Source organism: Limulus polyphemus, unplaced genomic scaffold (genome assembly GCF_000517525.1).
Source record: "Limulus polyphemus unplaced genomic scaffold, Limulus_polyphemus-2.1.2 Scaffold713, whole genome shotgun sequence".
NCBI lineage: Eukaryota > Metazoa > Arthropoda > Merostomata > Xiphosura > Limulidae > Limulus > Limulus polyphemus.
The window spans coordinates 130,632-145,833 of NW_013666323.1; the positions used below are offsets into that span (position 1 = coordinate 130,632).

At 32.6% G+C, this 15,202-nt stretch overlaps 1 protein-coding gene across 3 annotated transcripts in view; it reads left to right on the plus strand.

Annotated features, from left to right (window-relative positions):
- Positions 1-14,759, plus strand: part of LOC106460118 (pyrokinin-1 receptor-like) — a 74,218-nt gene extending 59,459 nt beyond the window's left edge. For all 3 annotated transcript variants that reach the window (XM_022386759.1, XM_022386758.1, XM_022386760.1), the window contains 3 exons: positions 9,321-9,872; positions 10,955-11,089; positions 13,130-14,759. In XM_022386759.1, coding sequence (XP_022242467.1) covers positions 9,321-9,872; positions 10,955-11,089; positions 13,130-13,860 — 1,418 coding nt within the window. In that variant the 3' untranslated portion in view covers positions 13,861-14,759. The remainder of the gene's footprint in view (positions 1-9,320; positions 9,873-10,954; positions 11,090-13,129) is intronic.
- The last annotated feature ends 443 nt before the right edge of the window (positions 14,760-15,202 follow it).

Genomic DNA, 15,202 nt, shown 5'->3' on the forward strand with positions numbered 1-15,202 from the left:
GTCACTTTCTGTTATAAATAAACAATGCTGTTTATCTTAAGTATCGTTACCCTTTTTATTGTGAAACTTCGTTTTCCTCCTAACACATCGATTGGTATTGTTCTTATTTATTATCATTATTTAATATTGTTCCTGCAACCTACAGCAAAAATGGCTGTGAGTATTGTAATAAAACCTGGAAAATATTATTAAACTCATCATTGCACACTATGTAGGATAGTTTTAAGTTTATTTGACTACCTGGCAAATAAATCGGCTGTATAACCGTTGACACCCAATCGTTTTAATGTAGTCTGTGGTTTATATAGAGCCTCATAATTTACTACATGCCTACGTATGTAGCTGTATGGAGGCCGTAGATGTAATTTAATGTTTGTATGGCAGGCATGAAACATGTACCATAGCGATTATTAACTTACTGTTGCAACTGTATTGATGTCGCATACCATTTTCGGACACGATGCTGCTGACAGGATCACACTTTTTTTTTTAAACCACTTCATGATCGATTTTGGTCATGTTACACAAACATCTAGGCTGTCTCTCACGACAGAAAGCTTTAAGCTGTAGTTTAAAAGATAGCACCAAGCTCAGTTTCGAGCATCGGATCGGATATCACTGTGATGACTGATGGTAAGTATCGAATTATAGCCAACACTACATGATTGCGAATTTTATAGATACTGCAGATAGAATACTCATCCTTGAAGCTGACTATAAGGAGTGGTAATATTTATGCAAGCAGGAGATGGCGATTCTAGGCGAAAGTGGAGCAGAAATTGTGTAGCTATATATTTTGTTTAGAAACTATTTAGTTTCATATAAAGTATGCAGCAGTGACGGCTAACCAGAGTTTAGGGTCGTCACAGTGAAAGAGGATCGTAGAAGAGTCACGATCCAAACTCCATTAGAAATGGAGAGGGAAAAGTATATTAATATAATCAATTCGTAGTTATTAATTAACATATTTTCGAATGTCACTCTAAGAGGAAATCTGACCAGCTGCAGTAAAACCGTGACCGACCTTACTATAGCCAACGGAGTGAAGGAAATATTAAAAAATCCATATTTGTATACATATTCTATTATATTATGACACGTTGTCTTATATTTGCATCGAATATTTATGCACGTATTTAAACAAACTTCAAAAATTCAAATGGCTATCTATATATACGGCTTTACAACTTAAAGAAAACTATAAGGCATGCATGTATAGATATAGATATAAATACTAGCCAACGTACAATGCGTGCGCATGCATGTATAAAACTCACACGGTTACAAAATCCATTCCATTCACCATTCCAGTACAGCTCATTATTCTCTCCAATCCAGTATTTATAGACTCCCCATATAGCTACGGGGTATAAATATATTAGCTATATATAAATTTACAGTCATATACATAATATATGATATGCTGATCACCTGTCCCCCAGTGGCACAGCGGTATGTCTGCGGACTTACAACGCTAGAAACCGAATTTCGATACCCATGGTGGGCAGAGAAGAGATAGCCCTTTGTGTAGCTTTGTGCTTAACTTCAAACAAACAATGTTGATCACCATACATCATAGTGATCATACATGCAGTATCACTATCAATGATAACATTGTGGCAATGATATCAGAAGCAATAGCCATCCAGTCTCCATAAAGCCAATCCAAAGGTTGTCATTGTTTACCGATAGAGCATCATACACAAACTACGTATTCATTAATTGTTTGTTTGTAGTTCAGCACGTTGCTACAGGATGGGCTATCTGTGCTTTGTCACAGATATCGAAAACCGGTTTCTAGCGTTGTAAGTTCGCAGATATATCGCTGCGCCACTGGGGGGGGGGGGCTATTTCATTAAATTAATCTGTTTCAAATAGGACAATACTGCTATTATACGGATTTATGTTCATGATGGACTTAAAATAAACTAAAGAAACAAGATTATTATTAATTTAAAGAGGAGTAATAGAGATCTTTAAAAAATACAGAATCGAGATAGGTAGCTTAAATTTAAAATGCAACCGCAAGAAAAAGTAAACAAACAAGATTAAGGTTTGAAACATTATTTCCTCAAGCTACAAATCCCCATTTTTTGACTCTCCTAAATATTTACTAAATCTTTATTTTTTTGCGATTGCATTACACTTTAAGCTATCTATCTTGTTTCTGTATTTTTTATATATATCCCTATTCTTCTTTTTAAATTAAAAATTTTCAATAATCTTTATTTATATATATTTATATTTTGATAATATAAGTTAAGAAAGCATCACATTTTATACTTTTGTTTTTATAAATATTTTACATAAATAAATAATTTTCTTGAACAAACCTTTTTTAAAATAACAGTGTATTTGAAGGGAAGTAACCCGCTTTAAGAGTTATTTAACCAGTATAAATATATCCGAAACATTTAGCTTTAATATGATCAATGAAGGGCTTCATATAATGTTTGTAATTTTAACGCATCATTACTATCACTAATATGTTCTACAAAGTAAGTAGTCTATCACGGAATCTCTCAACTTCTTAACTTGGTTTGATCCTGGGTGAAATGTTCTTTCAGTTGTAAGAACATTTTGTTTCCTCAAGAAGAACCAATGGAGAAAAAATGTTAAACTCTAATTTCAAAATTAACGTTCGTAATGTATATATATATATATATATGGTTGAAAACTTTATCATCTTTATAGATATGTGTTACATGAGCATGTTGACTCAAGTATTTTTGAATATTCTTCATATTCTGTATTTTTTTAAAGAGTATATTGTATTTAATGTGTATTTGGTACACATTTTCCCATTTTATTCTTAGGTTATAAAAGCTTTTTAACGTCGAAGATTTAAGTGTTTATCATGATGCTTATATTTCTGTTTTTGTATATATTTATGCGTTTCTTATGCACATCTTGACTTGAACCAAAACCCCAATTTACTAGTCTTCTTCGTGAATTACCTGCGAATATTAATCTTAATTATTATGATAATTTCGCAGAAATGTGTTTCCGTGAACAGCTAAATTTACATTGCTTATTTTGAATAAATATTTGCTAATTAGTTGATATTTTTAAGCCTTATGAACACAATGATAAATAATGTACTGGATAAGTAAACAAAACCAAAGACTTGATTTACTTAAAATGTTTTATTGTTTGGATTAATATATTTTTCTGATTATTTCATTTAAAGTTTATATATTTGTTTCTATAAAGAGTTATGCTAATCTACGATGTGTTCATGAATAAGGTTTTGTGTTTTAGTTCATTTTATACGAATAAATTATTTTGTACATCTAGAAAACAATATGAATAACATTTCACGAGGGTGACGGAAAAATACGCTCATCTTTAAACGTGTAGACTTCATGTCTACTTTCTGCATTTCACAAAGCATTCGCATGTATATGTCGTTACTTTCTCATAAAATGTACAACCACAACAGAATAATGTGAGTATTCACAGACTTAACATAATCAAATTATTTCAGTTTTTTTGTTGTTTTTGTAGTGATGTGCTCTGGCTCTTTATATAAAAAATACATTATCCGAGTTCATTTTCACGAAATACGTAGTCTTAGGATGTCCTCGATCGTGTTGATGCTCAATTTACTATAAGTAATTTCGGTGTTGTAACTGGATATTCTCTAGATATAAGTAACAGTGTTATCGCGTAATTACTTATTTAATATAAGTAATTTCGGTGTTGTAACTGGATATTCTCTAGATATAAGTAACAGTGTTATCGCGTAATTACTTATTTAATATAAGTAATTTCGGTGTTGTAACTGGATATTCTCTAGATATAAGTAACAGTGTTATCGCGTAATTACTTATTTTGTGTTTCATTCAGATAAAGAAGATAATGTTTATTCTTAATTAAAATTCATATTATTTTTGAAAATGGACCTTACAAGTTGCTTTAAAAACATTCGTCTACATATAGTTTGATTAATTTCATTGGTCAGCATTTGGAAATAGTGATTTTTTTAACTAATTGAATTTTAAGTTGAAATTACGAAAATTTTTCATTTCAATTAACAACATTGTTTACTAAGACATTGGTTTGTGCTACACAATAAATTAATTTAACCCAACCAAAATGCTTTAGAAACAATGAAATTAGCACGTGAAATTACATTTGTGACATTCTATTTGACTAGTTAAACTTCCTGCAAGGACTACTAGCTAGACCTAATGTGGAGTAATTTTGTAAAATGTCTAACAAGTTGGAACACTAAAAATTTATTACAAGTCCAGAACAAGAGTGGAAAATTAACATTAATACTGAAATAGACACAAAGTGAATTTCACTTATAAATTACTATATGACGTTATATTAATGTGGTCTTGTTTATGAGTTTGCCTTGAAGGTAATTGGGTTAAAAATAATGAAAGAAAAACTTTATAAAATTTGTCTTCAGTGTACTACCTTAACTGAAGATTTTTTTCTGTTGATGTATGTTAGATGAACGTAAAATAGTGTTTACATTTGAAATAAGTTTAAAAAGTTACACTTCCGCTACTTCGCATGAATGTCTACAATATATTGCTTACTGCAGGTAAGCTACCACCTGATTAGTTTATTGAAATATTACCAATTTAAGTATAGTTGAGAGCTTAACGTTTGGTGTACGTTGTTCAGTGCAGAAGTATTCAGTGTAGATCACACCTTAAGTCTAATTTACTTTATCTTTTGTTTAAATGTCGAGGAGATTTAGGCAAACTTTTATAGTATATAGACATTACGTAATCTTAATCCTAACCTTGAGTTGTTGGAATTCAATAAATAAACGTAGAAACGAGATGGTCAAGGATGTGTTATCATGTTTAGCCAATATGTTTATCAGGTGTGATAGCTTAAAATGTGTTTTTTTTCTAGTGACAATACAAACCATTAATGCACCTGAAACAAGTACTTTGCTCTCTTATTTTCCCCATTCAGATGCCAGTGTTTCAAAATGTATAAGGTAATTTTTTAGAAAGAATAATTAATTTTACAAAAGAATAATAAGTGAATGTTAAAAACAGTACTTCACAGAAAACACCATAACCTAAACAGCACTAAATCCGGTACCATAGCAATTGTTAGTAAATCGTGCTGTCAGAAGAAACTCTAATCACCTTTCTTTCCAGTATTTCTCAATTAAAAGTAAAAACTAATCAAAATTTTAACTATGTTTATACAAAGGTAAAGTTCATGTAAAATTTGATGAACATTTATTCGAGTTATGTGTATCGGCAGATATGAAAGATCTCTTATTACACGCTGTTTTCTTAAACATGTCATTATTTTCATGATGGCGACCATTAACATATGGAAACCTATACGTTAATCAGAGATATAAATCTGGGTACCTGCTTTCGAAATGGTTACGGAAAAGGTTGTATATTTATTGACAAATTAAAAAACTGTATATCAGCTCATATGGTAATACATGGAAGTTTACAGCAACTCGAACAACAGAAAGAGAACGCAAAATATCATCATATGTTATCTGTGCATTACATAATATCCACTTGAAACAAACTTTTGCTTCATGTAATTTGTCCATAACTCGAGTGAACCTACAATACCTTCATTTAGTCATCTGCATCGTGACTCTTCTCGTTAAAAAGCTCTAGTCCTAGTCAACTGCATCAAGTGCATGTTGCACTTATAATGTTGACAGAAACTGAGATGTGTTCTTATGACAATACTATCTGTACAGGTCTTCTTTCTCTGTGCGTTGGTCAGTGTTTGGTGAAAGGCATTTAACAATGCAAAAACAATCCTTAAGCAATTTCCATTATAAGAGATTTGCAAGTCTATATTTAATCCTTTCATTCACAGACATTTGACTTTGATCACCGTTCTGGAATGGTTTATTTTCTCTGCTGGTTGCTACTTTTTCCAATTCTTTAGATAACCTAGCATTTCAATTCTTAGATCCCTACCTTTCAAAACTTTTATGCTGTCACTGAAACCATGATCAACAAAAATATCATACTTCAAAGAATATATTTCAGTATGGATAGGTCATTGTTTCTTATCGTCAGCAAAGTAAGCGACAAGTCTGTTTTTAAGACCACCAAAGCTTCTACGTTGGGACCTGTAACGTTACTTTTCTTATTATTAATGCCTATACCATCAACGCATTTTTCGTGTGCAGTTATGGGAAGTACGTATGCCTCTCAGGCATTTGACAACTGACAGCAATGCTTTTTGATAATGTTAGCGAGCTTAAACAAATCATTAGAGAAAGCAGCAAAAGTGTAAAAATCTAGACTTTTCACCCACTCACGATATGGCTCTCTCACGCTCTATAGTAACTGAAGTAGGCATTTTATATTTGAGCTGCGTTGCGTTAAATGTCACAGACTGCTTGTTCAGCTTATCTCGCTGCATGTATATGCCCAAGTGGTATAATAATGCCTCTGTCTAGAAACACGAACAATCTTAATCTCTCATGACAAGTAATATCACACACTCCACACATTAGTTTTTGTAGGGGCTGCTTGTTTGTTCTGGGTATCTACAGTTTGAGGTTTCAGGAGCTCCCACCATCATAGCAAGTGCAACGTTGGTATGTCTGCAGCAACTTAAGGATCGCACACTTCCCAGGGCTAACCATGTAAAGGGTTGTCCCTTGCACCACAAAATCTACTTTAGGCTAAATTACAATTCACCTAGAACATTTTGCTACAAAAGATGCATTTGGGTTCATTTATCTATAGGCTGTCTTTGGCTAAATAAAACCCGGATGACAAACAGTGACAAGTCCTTTTTTCAAACACGTAGATAAAGATATAATTGTTTCTATGATATAGGGGTTTGGTAAATCCTGCTAAACGATGTTTTAAATTATATAATTCAAAATATCGTTTAGCAGAACGTAAGGGATGTGTAAGAAATAAAAATATCGAAAATTCGGTCATAGCAGAGCACATACAAAAACACAACACAAGATACTATGGAAAAAACAGTAATACTTGCTCAACCAAACGGTATTAGAGCCTGCAATATCCGTGAATCTTTGGAAATTAAAAATGTAAAAAAGATCATGAATTGTTAAAAAGAGACGAAAGTCAAGTGAATATCTGGGTAAAAAATGTGGTGGTACCTCCTTCAAGAATTACGCAGAAATAGTAAACCTATACACAGGTCACATGACCTAGTTAAAAGGTCATGATAAGACGCTATTATGTCTTGTAATTCACTTCTGAAGATGATTTTGAAACGTTGAAACATGTACAGTAAATCTTTTGGAGGCTGCAGATTAGTATGAATTAAAAGTGTTTTTAATTGTGTATCTATTTTAACATTGTGTGCTATTTATTATTTTAACATTATACACAAGTGCCAAGAACAATACTTAAGGTTTGAAAATCAGTAGCCCAAAAGTTGGAGCAGGTACTATCGACTAGTTGCCTTCCATCTAGTCAAAGAGACTCCTATGCGCAGATAACCCTTGTATAGCTCTGTACGACTTTCGGAACAAAAACTCATAATAACGTATTCTAACTCCATCTGTTACTATCACTTAAAACTTAGGCCACAATTAATAACTAGGTGTTTCTTACTACACTATCTTTGCTTATTAGAGTTTAACACCTGCCACACGAGCCAGCCCGGCATCTTGATGTGGATAAAATAAAAGAGTCATTCTGGAAAGGTTTGGGTTGTTTTCATTCGACATAAAGACCCGAGACCATGACAGCCAACATGGAGAACTTAATTTGTAAATGTAAAGTAAAACGATGTAGCAATGAAAAATGCTTGAAATGTTCTAGATGTGGTTGTCAATATGGTGGTTTAAGTGTAGCGGTTAAGCTAAACCGGGGGTCCAGGTCGTGTGAGGAAAGAACTTATTCGAAGAAATCCCAATCGATTTGACATACCAACTGAATCGGAGATTCGTCAATTGATTACAGTATTGACAGCGAAACATAAACAAAAGGGCACAATCGTATTGTTATCTTCTGAAATGTCGATTGGAATCTTATAGAAGAAATCATTGGTTTCAATAGTACAGTAAAGTCTAAAGATACAGTTTTGAACTTGAAGCAGATGCACGATATATTACAAGATGATTTCCCTAGCGATTCTCTGTAAAGAGGAGAAAATATAAGGAATATGGTATAACGCCCACTATGGTATCACCAAGGTATAATCCAAATAGATTTCACTAATATTTAGTTTTTTTGTTGTTTTAGAAGTCGTTCCGAGCTTCTTTCATCGACATCTATCGAAATAACACTAAATCACAGGTTTCCGGAATACCCCCCCCCCCTCTCCCTGAAGACCTCCCTAGGCTCAGTACTAAAATATTCTGAGCTGGCTCATGTGGCAGGTGTTAGTAATCGATGTTTTAAGTTCTTATTTTAGATATATATATATATTTTTATAATTTATAATATAGAGTAGTAGTGATGCTCTTCCTTTACAGCATGAGTAAATGAGAAAAAAAATCACTTTTCTAAAATATATCAAAGATTGAGTTTATTGATTTTTTTTGCGCTATGCCCACGCATTGTTTGTGTCATAAACCCTCAACATTACTGCTGAGTCACCGGGTGGAGGTAGTAAGTCATTTCATTTGTTTCTTTGTATTGTGATATTATGAGGTACTTTGCAAGAAATATATTGTATATACACGGCAACATACATAAACAATATAAAACAACTAGGCACATGTTGCACATGTTGCACATATAGGACACACTAATTCAACTAATATATACACTACACGTGGAAACGATAATGTGTAACCTAGTAAAATGTGCATTTGGAGGAAGTAGGAATCGCACAATTATAAGGATACATCGTATATCACATTTAACATTTGTTCACAAATCTTACATGTAAACAAATTATGCTTTAAAAACTGGGACCAGACATAGATACTCAAGCCAAAACTAACCTCTAGAGCCTCTACTAAGCTATTGGAGGCTAATGCACCTAATAAAGCAGAAATATAATATATTAGATATATTAGAATAAATATATTAGAAACAGAAAAATATCACAAGTTATCAATGCCCCGAATAAAACAGAAACACAATAAAAATACATCATTATAACAGACATAAACATTTATTATTTTGCAAGAAGAGACGAGGCCCCTCACAAATCTTTGTGCTGTTTGCTAGCTTTATCATATATGCAAAATACACAATTTCCAGTCTGTTCTCAAAATTGTTGTTATTATTTTGACTTAGTCTAGTTGTTGCAAAATCATACCTAATATTAATACACCTGATATAAAGCTGGTAAATTGCATTTAATCTGCAAGCTTTACAGAATTCAGGTTATTAAAAAAATATGTTAATATTCTCTTTCAGCTATGCCACTGGAGCTCTACACTCTTTGGCATCAGTATCCATGGGAGCTAGGAAACGTCATTTGTGAGCTACGTGCTATCATACCAGAAACAACGGCTGATGCTTCCATTCTCACCATTGTGACATTCAGTGTAGAACGCTATATAGCTATCTGCCATCCAATCCGTCAGCAGACCAAGTCCAAGCTATCTCGCGCCATTCGTAATATCGTTATTATATGGATACTTTCTTTAGCAGGAGCAGCTCCATATGGACTCTTTAACCAGATCAATTACCTGAAAGACGACAAAAAGAAACAACTGTCTGAATCGGCTTGGTGCGGGTTTCCTTTCCACGAACCGGATAAAAGCTGGGAAACATTAATGGTGTGCTCGACTTTTCTCTTTTTTGTAGTTCCTGTCACACTGATCATTATTATGTATATCAGGATAACCATGACTCTCCATCGATCTCGCAAAATACACAGGTGCACGTCAGAGGGGAGCACCAAGTGTCAAGGAGAAGGAGAACGTACGAAAATTCACTCACAAAGGATAGCAATTAGACTTTTAGGTAAATAAATCACTATCAAAATAAAATCTAAAACAGTAAGGTAGACTACCACAATATGGCGTTTTCACACAAGATAGATATTTAAAAGAGAAAACATTCGTTGAACTGTCTCGTCGAGACTGAATGCCAATATCTTTAATATTAAACACAACTCAAGATGTAAATTACAGAAAACAAGTATTTAACATCATCTTTAAAAGGAAGTTTCTTATTGTTCATAGTAAAAAATATCTTATTCTGTTATTGTTGTTGTTTTGAAGCAAATATCACAATGAGTCATCTATGGTCTGTTCAATGTGAGGAATCGAACCCTGGATTTTAGCATCATAAATCCATACACTTATCGTTGACCCAACCGCAGACAAACGTCTTATTAATAGCTAATCTGTCTTACTTAGTTTACTTCAACCAATGCACTACAAAGTTTACAAACATGAGCTTGTTCACTATTTAACTTGTGAAGATCTAAATCTTGCCTAATTATTATTAGGTTTTCAGAACATCCTTAGTACATCTTATGAGTCGTCAATGCAATGATAGCACGTTATATGAGGGTTCTTCTAGAAAGTATAGTACTATTTGCTCACAGACACATTCTATTTCGCTAATTCATGATTTATGAAAATAACATTATGTTTCGTTTTTTAATGCGAATCATGTAAGAAAATTGCGATTTAGCAAATAAACCTCTTCATTCTTGCAGAATAGTATGGTGTTATCCATGAACAAGTTTAATAGCATGGTGTTGTCCACGAACAAGTTTAATAGTATGGGGCTATCCATGAACAAGTTTAATAGCATGGTGTTATCCATGAACAAGTTTAATAGCATGGTGTTATCCATGAACAAGTTTAATAGCATGGTGTTGTCCATGAACAAGTTTAATAGCATGGTGTTATCCATGAACAAGTTTAATAGCATGGTGTTGTCCATGAACAAGTTTTATTTCTCTTGTGTTTTGCTCCAAGTGAGAGCCTTTTTTATAACTTTGCTTTATCTGAATAAAGATTGATATCGTATCCACACTTATTCAAATATAAACTCGAGACTATGTTTAATATCAATATTTTTTTCCTTTTTAGCCGCTGTTGTGGTCGCATTCTTTGTGTGTTGGGCTCCTTTTCATGCCCAACGACTGCTTTTCGTTTTCGTATCTCTTTATTCGGAGTGGACAGAAACGTTACGGAAAGTCAACCATTACCTATTTACTTTGGCAGGTAAGCTTTGAATGTGGATGTGGAACCTTCAGTTGGTTTCGTTTAACATTATGACACAAATTATAAATGCTAAAATAGGTATGAGAAATACGACAATAAGCTGTTGTTGTTTTTTCTTAATTGTTTTTTTCGTTTTATTAAGTAATGTCCACGGTTATTATTGACAACGACATATCTTAGATGTTCTAAACATTTCATTAAATATTACTATTCTATTCTTATTCAAAAAGGACATTTTGTAAAACTACAAAGTATAGATGGAATGCGTTTTTTGCACTATTAAATAACACTAAGTGCAATGTAACTGCTATTATTCGCGACAATTCGCGTTTAAATACATCGTTACATAATACGTTTTCTGACAGCGATTTTCCTTTTCCTTAGAGAACCCCCGCAGGACTGATTGCTTAGTACTCCTGTCAATTTAATAGTGAAAATATAGAAGAACGATCTCTTGTGTGAATTAGATACATCCCATACGGTGCTAAAGGCCGGGCAATAAACCTTTGTCGATGTACAATGTTAGAGTAATGATGATAGATTACTTAATTAATACACACTCTACCTTCGTTCTACCCAGTAGATAAGAAAATATAAAGATGAGAACGATATCTGGTGAAGTGAGTTTTCATGTTGATCGTTCGGAAGCCCTCGTCATTTATAAACCTACTTAAAATACATAGCAGTGCTTAATTTTCTTGTTTTTAGTGGTTGTTACTGCCAACATTGTTTCTTTTTGCTCCTTTAGATTTGTTCCCTTGGCATCAGTGATTATACACTACCTTTTTAACGCACACCCTTTTAAATGATACATTATGTTATACTATCTCACACCAAATATATACATCCATTTTTGTCCAAATAACCTTTAATAAAGTAATTTTTATTTCCCATAGGGTTTTTGTTTTAGTAAAGTCTTACACAAATAGACTACGTATATTTTTTTAATCCTTCGCGTACACTTTTAATATGTAAGTTAATGAGTTAAACTTTGTCACTGAGTTTATCGGCTTATTCTGAGAGAGAACACTGAACATAAACACCTTTAGAATTGCCACTCCGATAAAAAATGCATGTATCTAGATTGTACACGTTCATCAGAGTAAACAAGTTTTCATACCAACGTAGAAAATAGTTTCTTCATATTTGCTTACATAACTAAAGAAGCTTCTAGTGCGTTTTTCTTTCAATTTTGTTAGCAAAACTATCTCAGCATTGTAGTTTTTTACAAAGCAAAGAAAAATAATAATCAATTAAGGTAACTTTACTGTTTACTGAGTTTATTGTTTGTACATTAATGTGTGTTTTGCAATATTTAATTCCCATAAAATAAATATTATTCGATATCATCTAGCGATGACATAAATACTGCGATCATATAAAGTATACTATATTCATTTCATTCTATATTATTTTATTACCTTGCAATTAACATATATATATATATATATATATATACATATACACTTGCAAACAACATTATTTTACCAAAAATTTACTACAAACTTGTAAATATTGGTAAGTATTTCTCGATCAATAAAACAACATAAAAGTTTAAATAAGTATTAAATACATGTTTTAAGCATCCTTTCATGAATCACTGTAACCTCCCCAATACTAAAGGTGAACAACTATGGTTTTCCTATCTTTTCTATTTCTCTATTCCTGGCTGCATGTAACAACTTTCTTAATTCAACTTTCTTATCTCCAATTTATTTTATAATGTCTTCTAGCTAAGAGATCACAGCCTGCTTCTCGCTCTATTTTATTCGACTTTACCAACCAAAATCTCTGCCAACCTTACTTCAGAAACGTCGTGATAAATTACATCAAAGGGATAAAAAAATATTTGTTGTCAAAACATGTTGAAAATACTGTGTTATTAGAAGACTATTAACTGTTCTTTTAAATCTTAATCAAGTGTTATTTAAAGACAGTAACTATTTACGTAACTAGAACATTTCACATTTGAGAGTTGTCAAATTAGGATGACTATTAAAATAATTAAAATTGTTCTTATTTTTTTTTCAATCCATGTAGGGTGTTTTTACTATTTCAATTCCACAATAAACCCAATTCTATACAGCGTTATGTCGAACCGATTTCGAGTGGCGTTTAGAGAGAAGTTGTGTACTGGTGAACCAAACATTTGGTGTATTTGCTGTTGTTGCTGGTGTTGTTGGGGTCGACAAGAGGAAGGAAAACCTCAGAAAAATGGTACGTACAGAAACTCTAGCTCTCAAGGCTCAGTTCGGTCTTCGTTTAACAATCCTATAAATAACACAAGGGTTAAGAAAGGAAAGTTGTCTAATCGTCTGAGAAATTTGGAAATTGAGATCAATGCTGAGAGAATTCCAGCCACGTTGTCATGGACAAGAAATCCTCTGTATGATTCCATTGATGTAGGTCGACAAAACCAAGGATCGCTTCAACCACTACAGTCTTCTCCAGCAGATGAGGAGTCAAATGCACTTCCAGAGAAATGTTTCATTTCTAATGCTGTTACAAATGGAATTACAGAGTTAATCGTCGAAGATCCGGAAAAATTAGAACTGATAGAGGAACTGGATGAAGCCCTTCGACCTCAACTAGCACGACTTTCGGAAGAGGAAGGTGAATGCGTGGACTGTGCTAGTTGTAATAAGCTGTTCACACCGAAAATGATTAAGCCAATGGTATACATTCCAGTTGCTAGATCTATTACATCAGACATAAATACCATTGAAGAATCTATTAGAATTTCTACAGCTCCGGCTGAATCTGTGGTATAAAAAGAATAAATCCAATTTCAAGAATCACTTAAGGAAAGAAGATTTGTTTTTCTTAAGACTACAGGGAACAATACTCTAAAATCAAAGGAAAGAACTCTTTTCATTGTGGCTTCAAGGCAAAAGCTTTTGATTAATTTATTCTGAAACTGCAAAGGTCCGTTACTCACACTAAAAGTCATTGAGTCTACAGTGTGGTTCCTAAACAAAAGTATTGCTTAATGTCTGGCGTCAGAAAACACAAAAATGAGTATTTAATCTGATTCCAGTTAAAACAGTTGAGACTATATTTGGTATGTGAAAAACGCCGATCACGTAATCTGAAGTCCTACACCAGATGATAAGCCGAATCCTGGGGTACAAAAAGCTACGTGTATAGTTTAACACCAGTATAAACTGGGGCCCTGTTCTAACATTATACCTCATTATAATTCAAAATCTCATATAAGTAGTTTCATAACAAATGAAATAGGGAGTCTGCTTTCTGGCATGAGAAGAAAAGACGATTATGTAGTCCAGCTACAAGTAAAAGAAAAACAACTGAGTCCAAATTGGGGATGTGAGAAGAACCCCTAAATTCATATTCTGATACCGGGTTAGATGTTGATTCGTATTCTGGTGTGGAAAGAAAAACTGAATAGGTATTATGATGCCAGATGAAATGATGAGTCACTATTCTGCTATGAAAAAATCTAAATATTAAATTTGACATTAGACAAAAATGAAGATGAAATAAGGAGAACAAGGACACAATAGAAATAACTGAATAATGAAATATATCGTCCCCAAAAAAATTCTTAATCTAAGTATATTCATAAAAAATTTTATTGTTGTTCTAATCTATTTCAAATCTTATATTTATTGTTGGTGTGACGACGTGTCATCGTTGTGTGTGAATAAAGAATTGTTCAGCAAACTATATTTGGGGGACATTGTAATTAATCTGCATTTCTTTTAGAATTATTAATCTTTTTACACATTTTAAAAGTAATTAACTATATTAATTTAAAATAATACGAAATCCGAAATAATAATCTGTGCAACTGATGAAAAATTATCGAAATATATTATTACAATCATCAAAATGATTTGTATTTTGCCAATAGAATATTGGGAAACTATTTTCATGAGTTTAATTGTATATATATATCTTCTAAAACTCGGGATAAAAGTAAAATATAATTTTTATAAATATAAGATTCTTTGTACATAAACATTGTTCCATATCTAAAGGGTTGAATACGTTATAATAAAATGATTTTTAGTAATTAAGAATTAAATCATCTGACAACCACAGCCGATATAAAATCACAATGGAACGGCATGTATCAGAAATACACTTTGG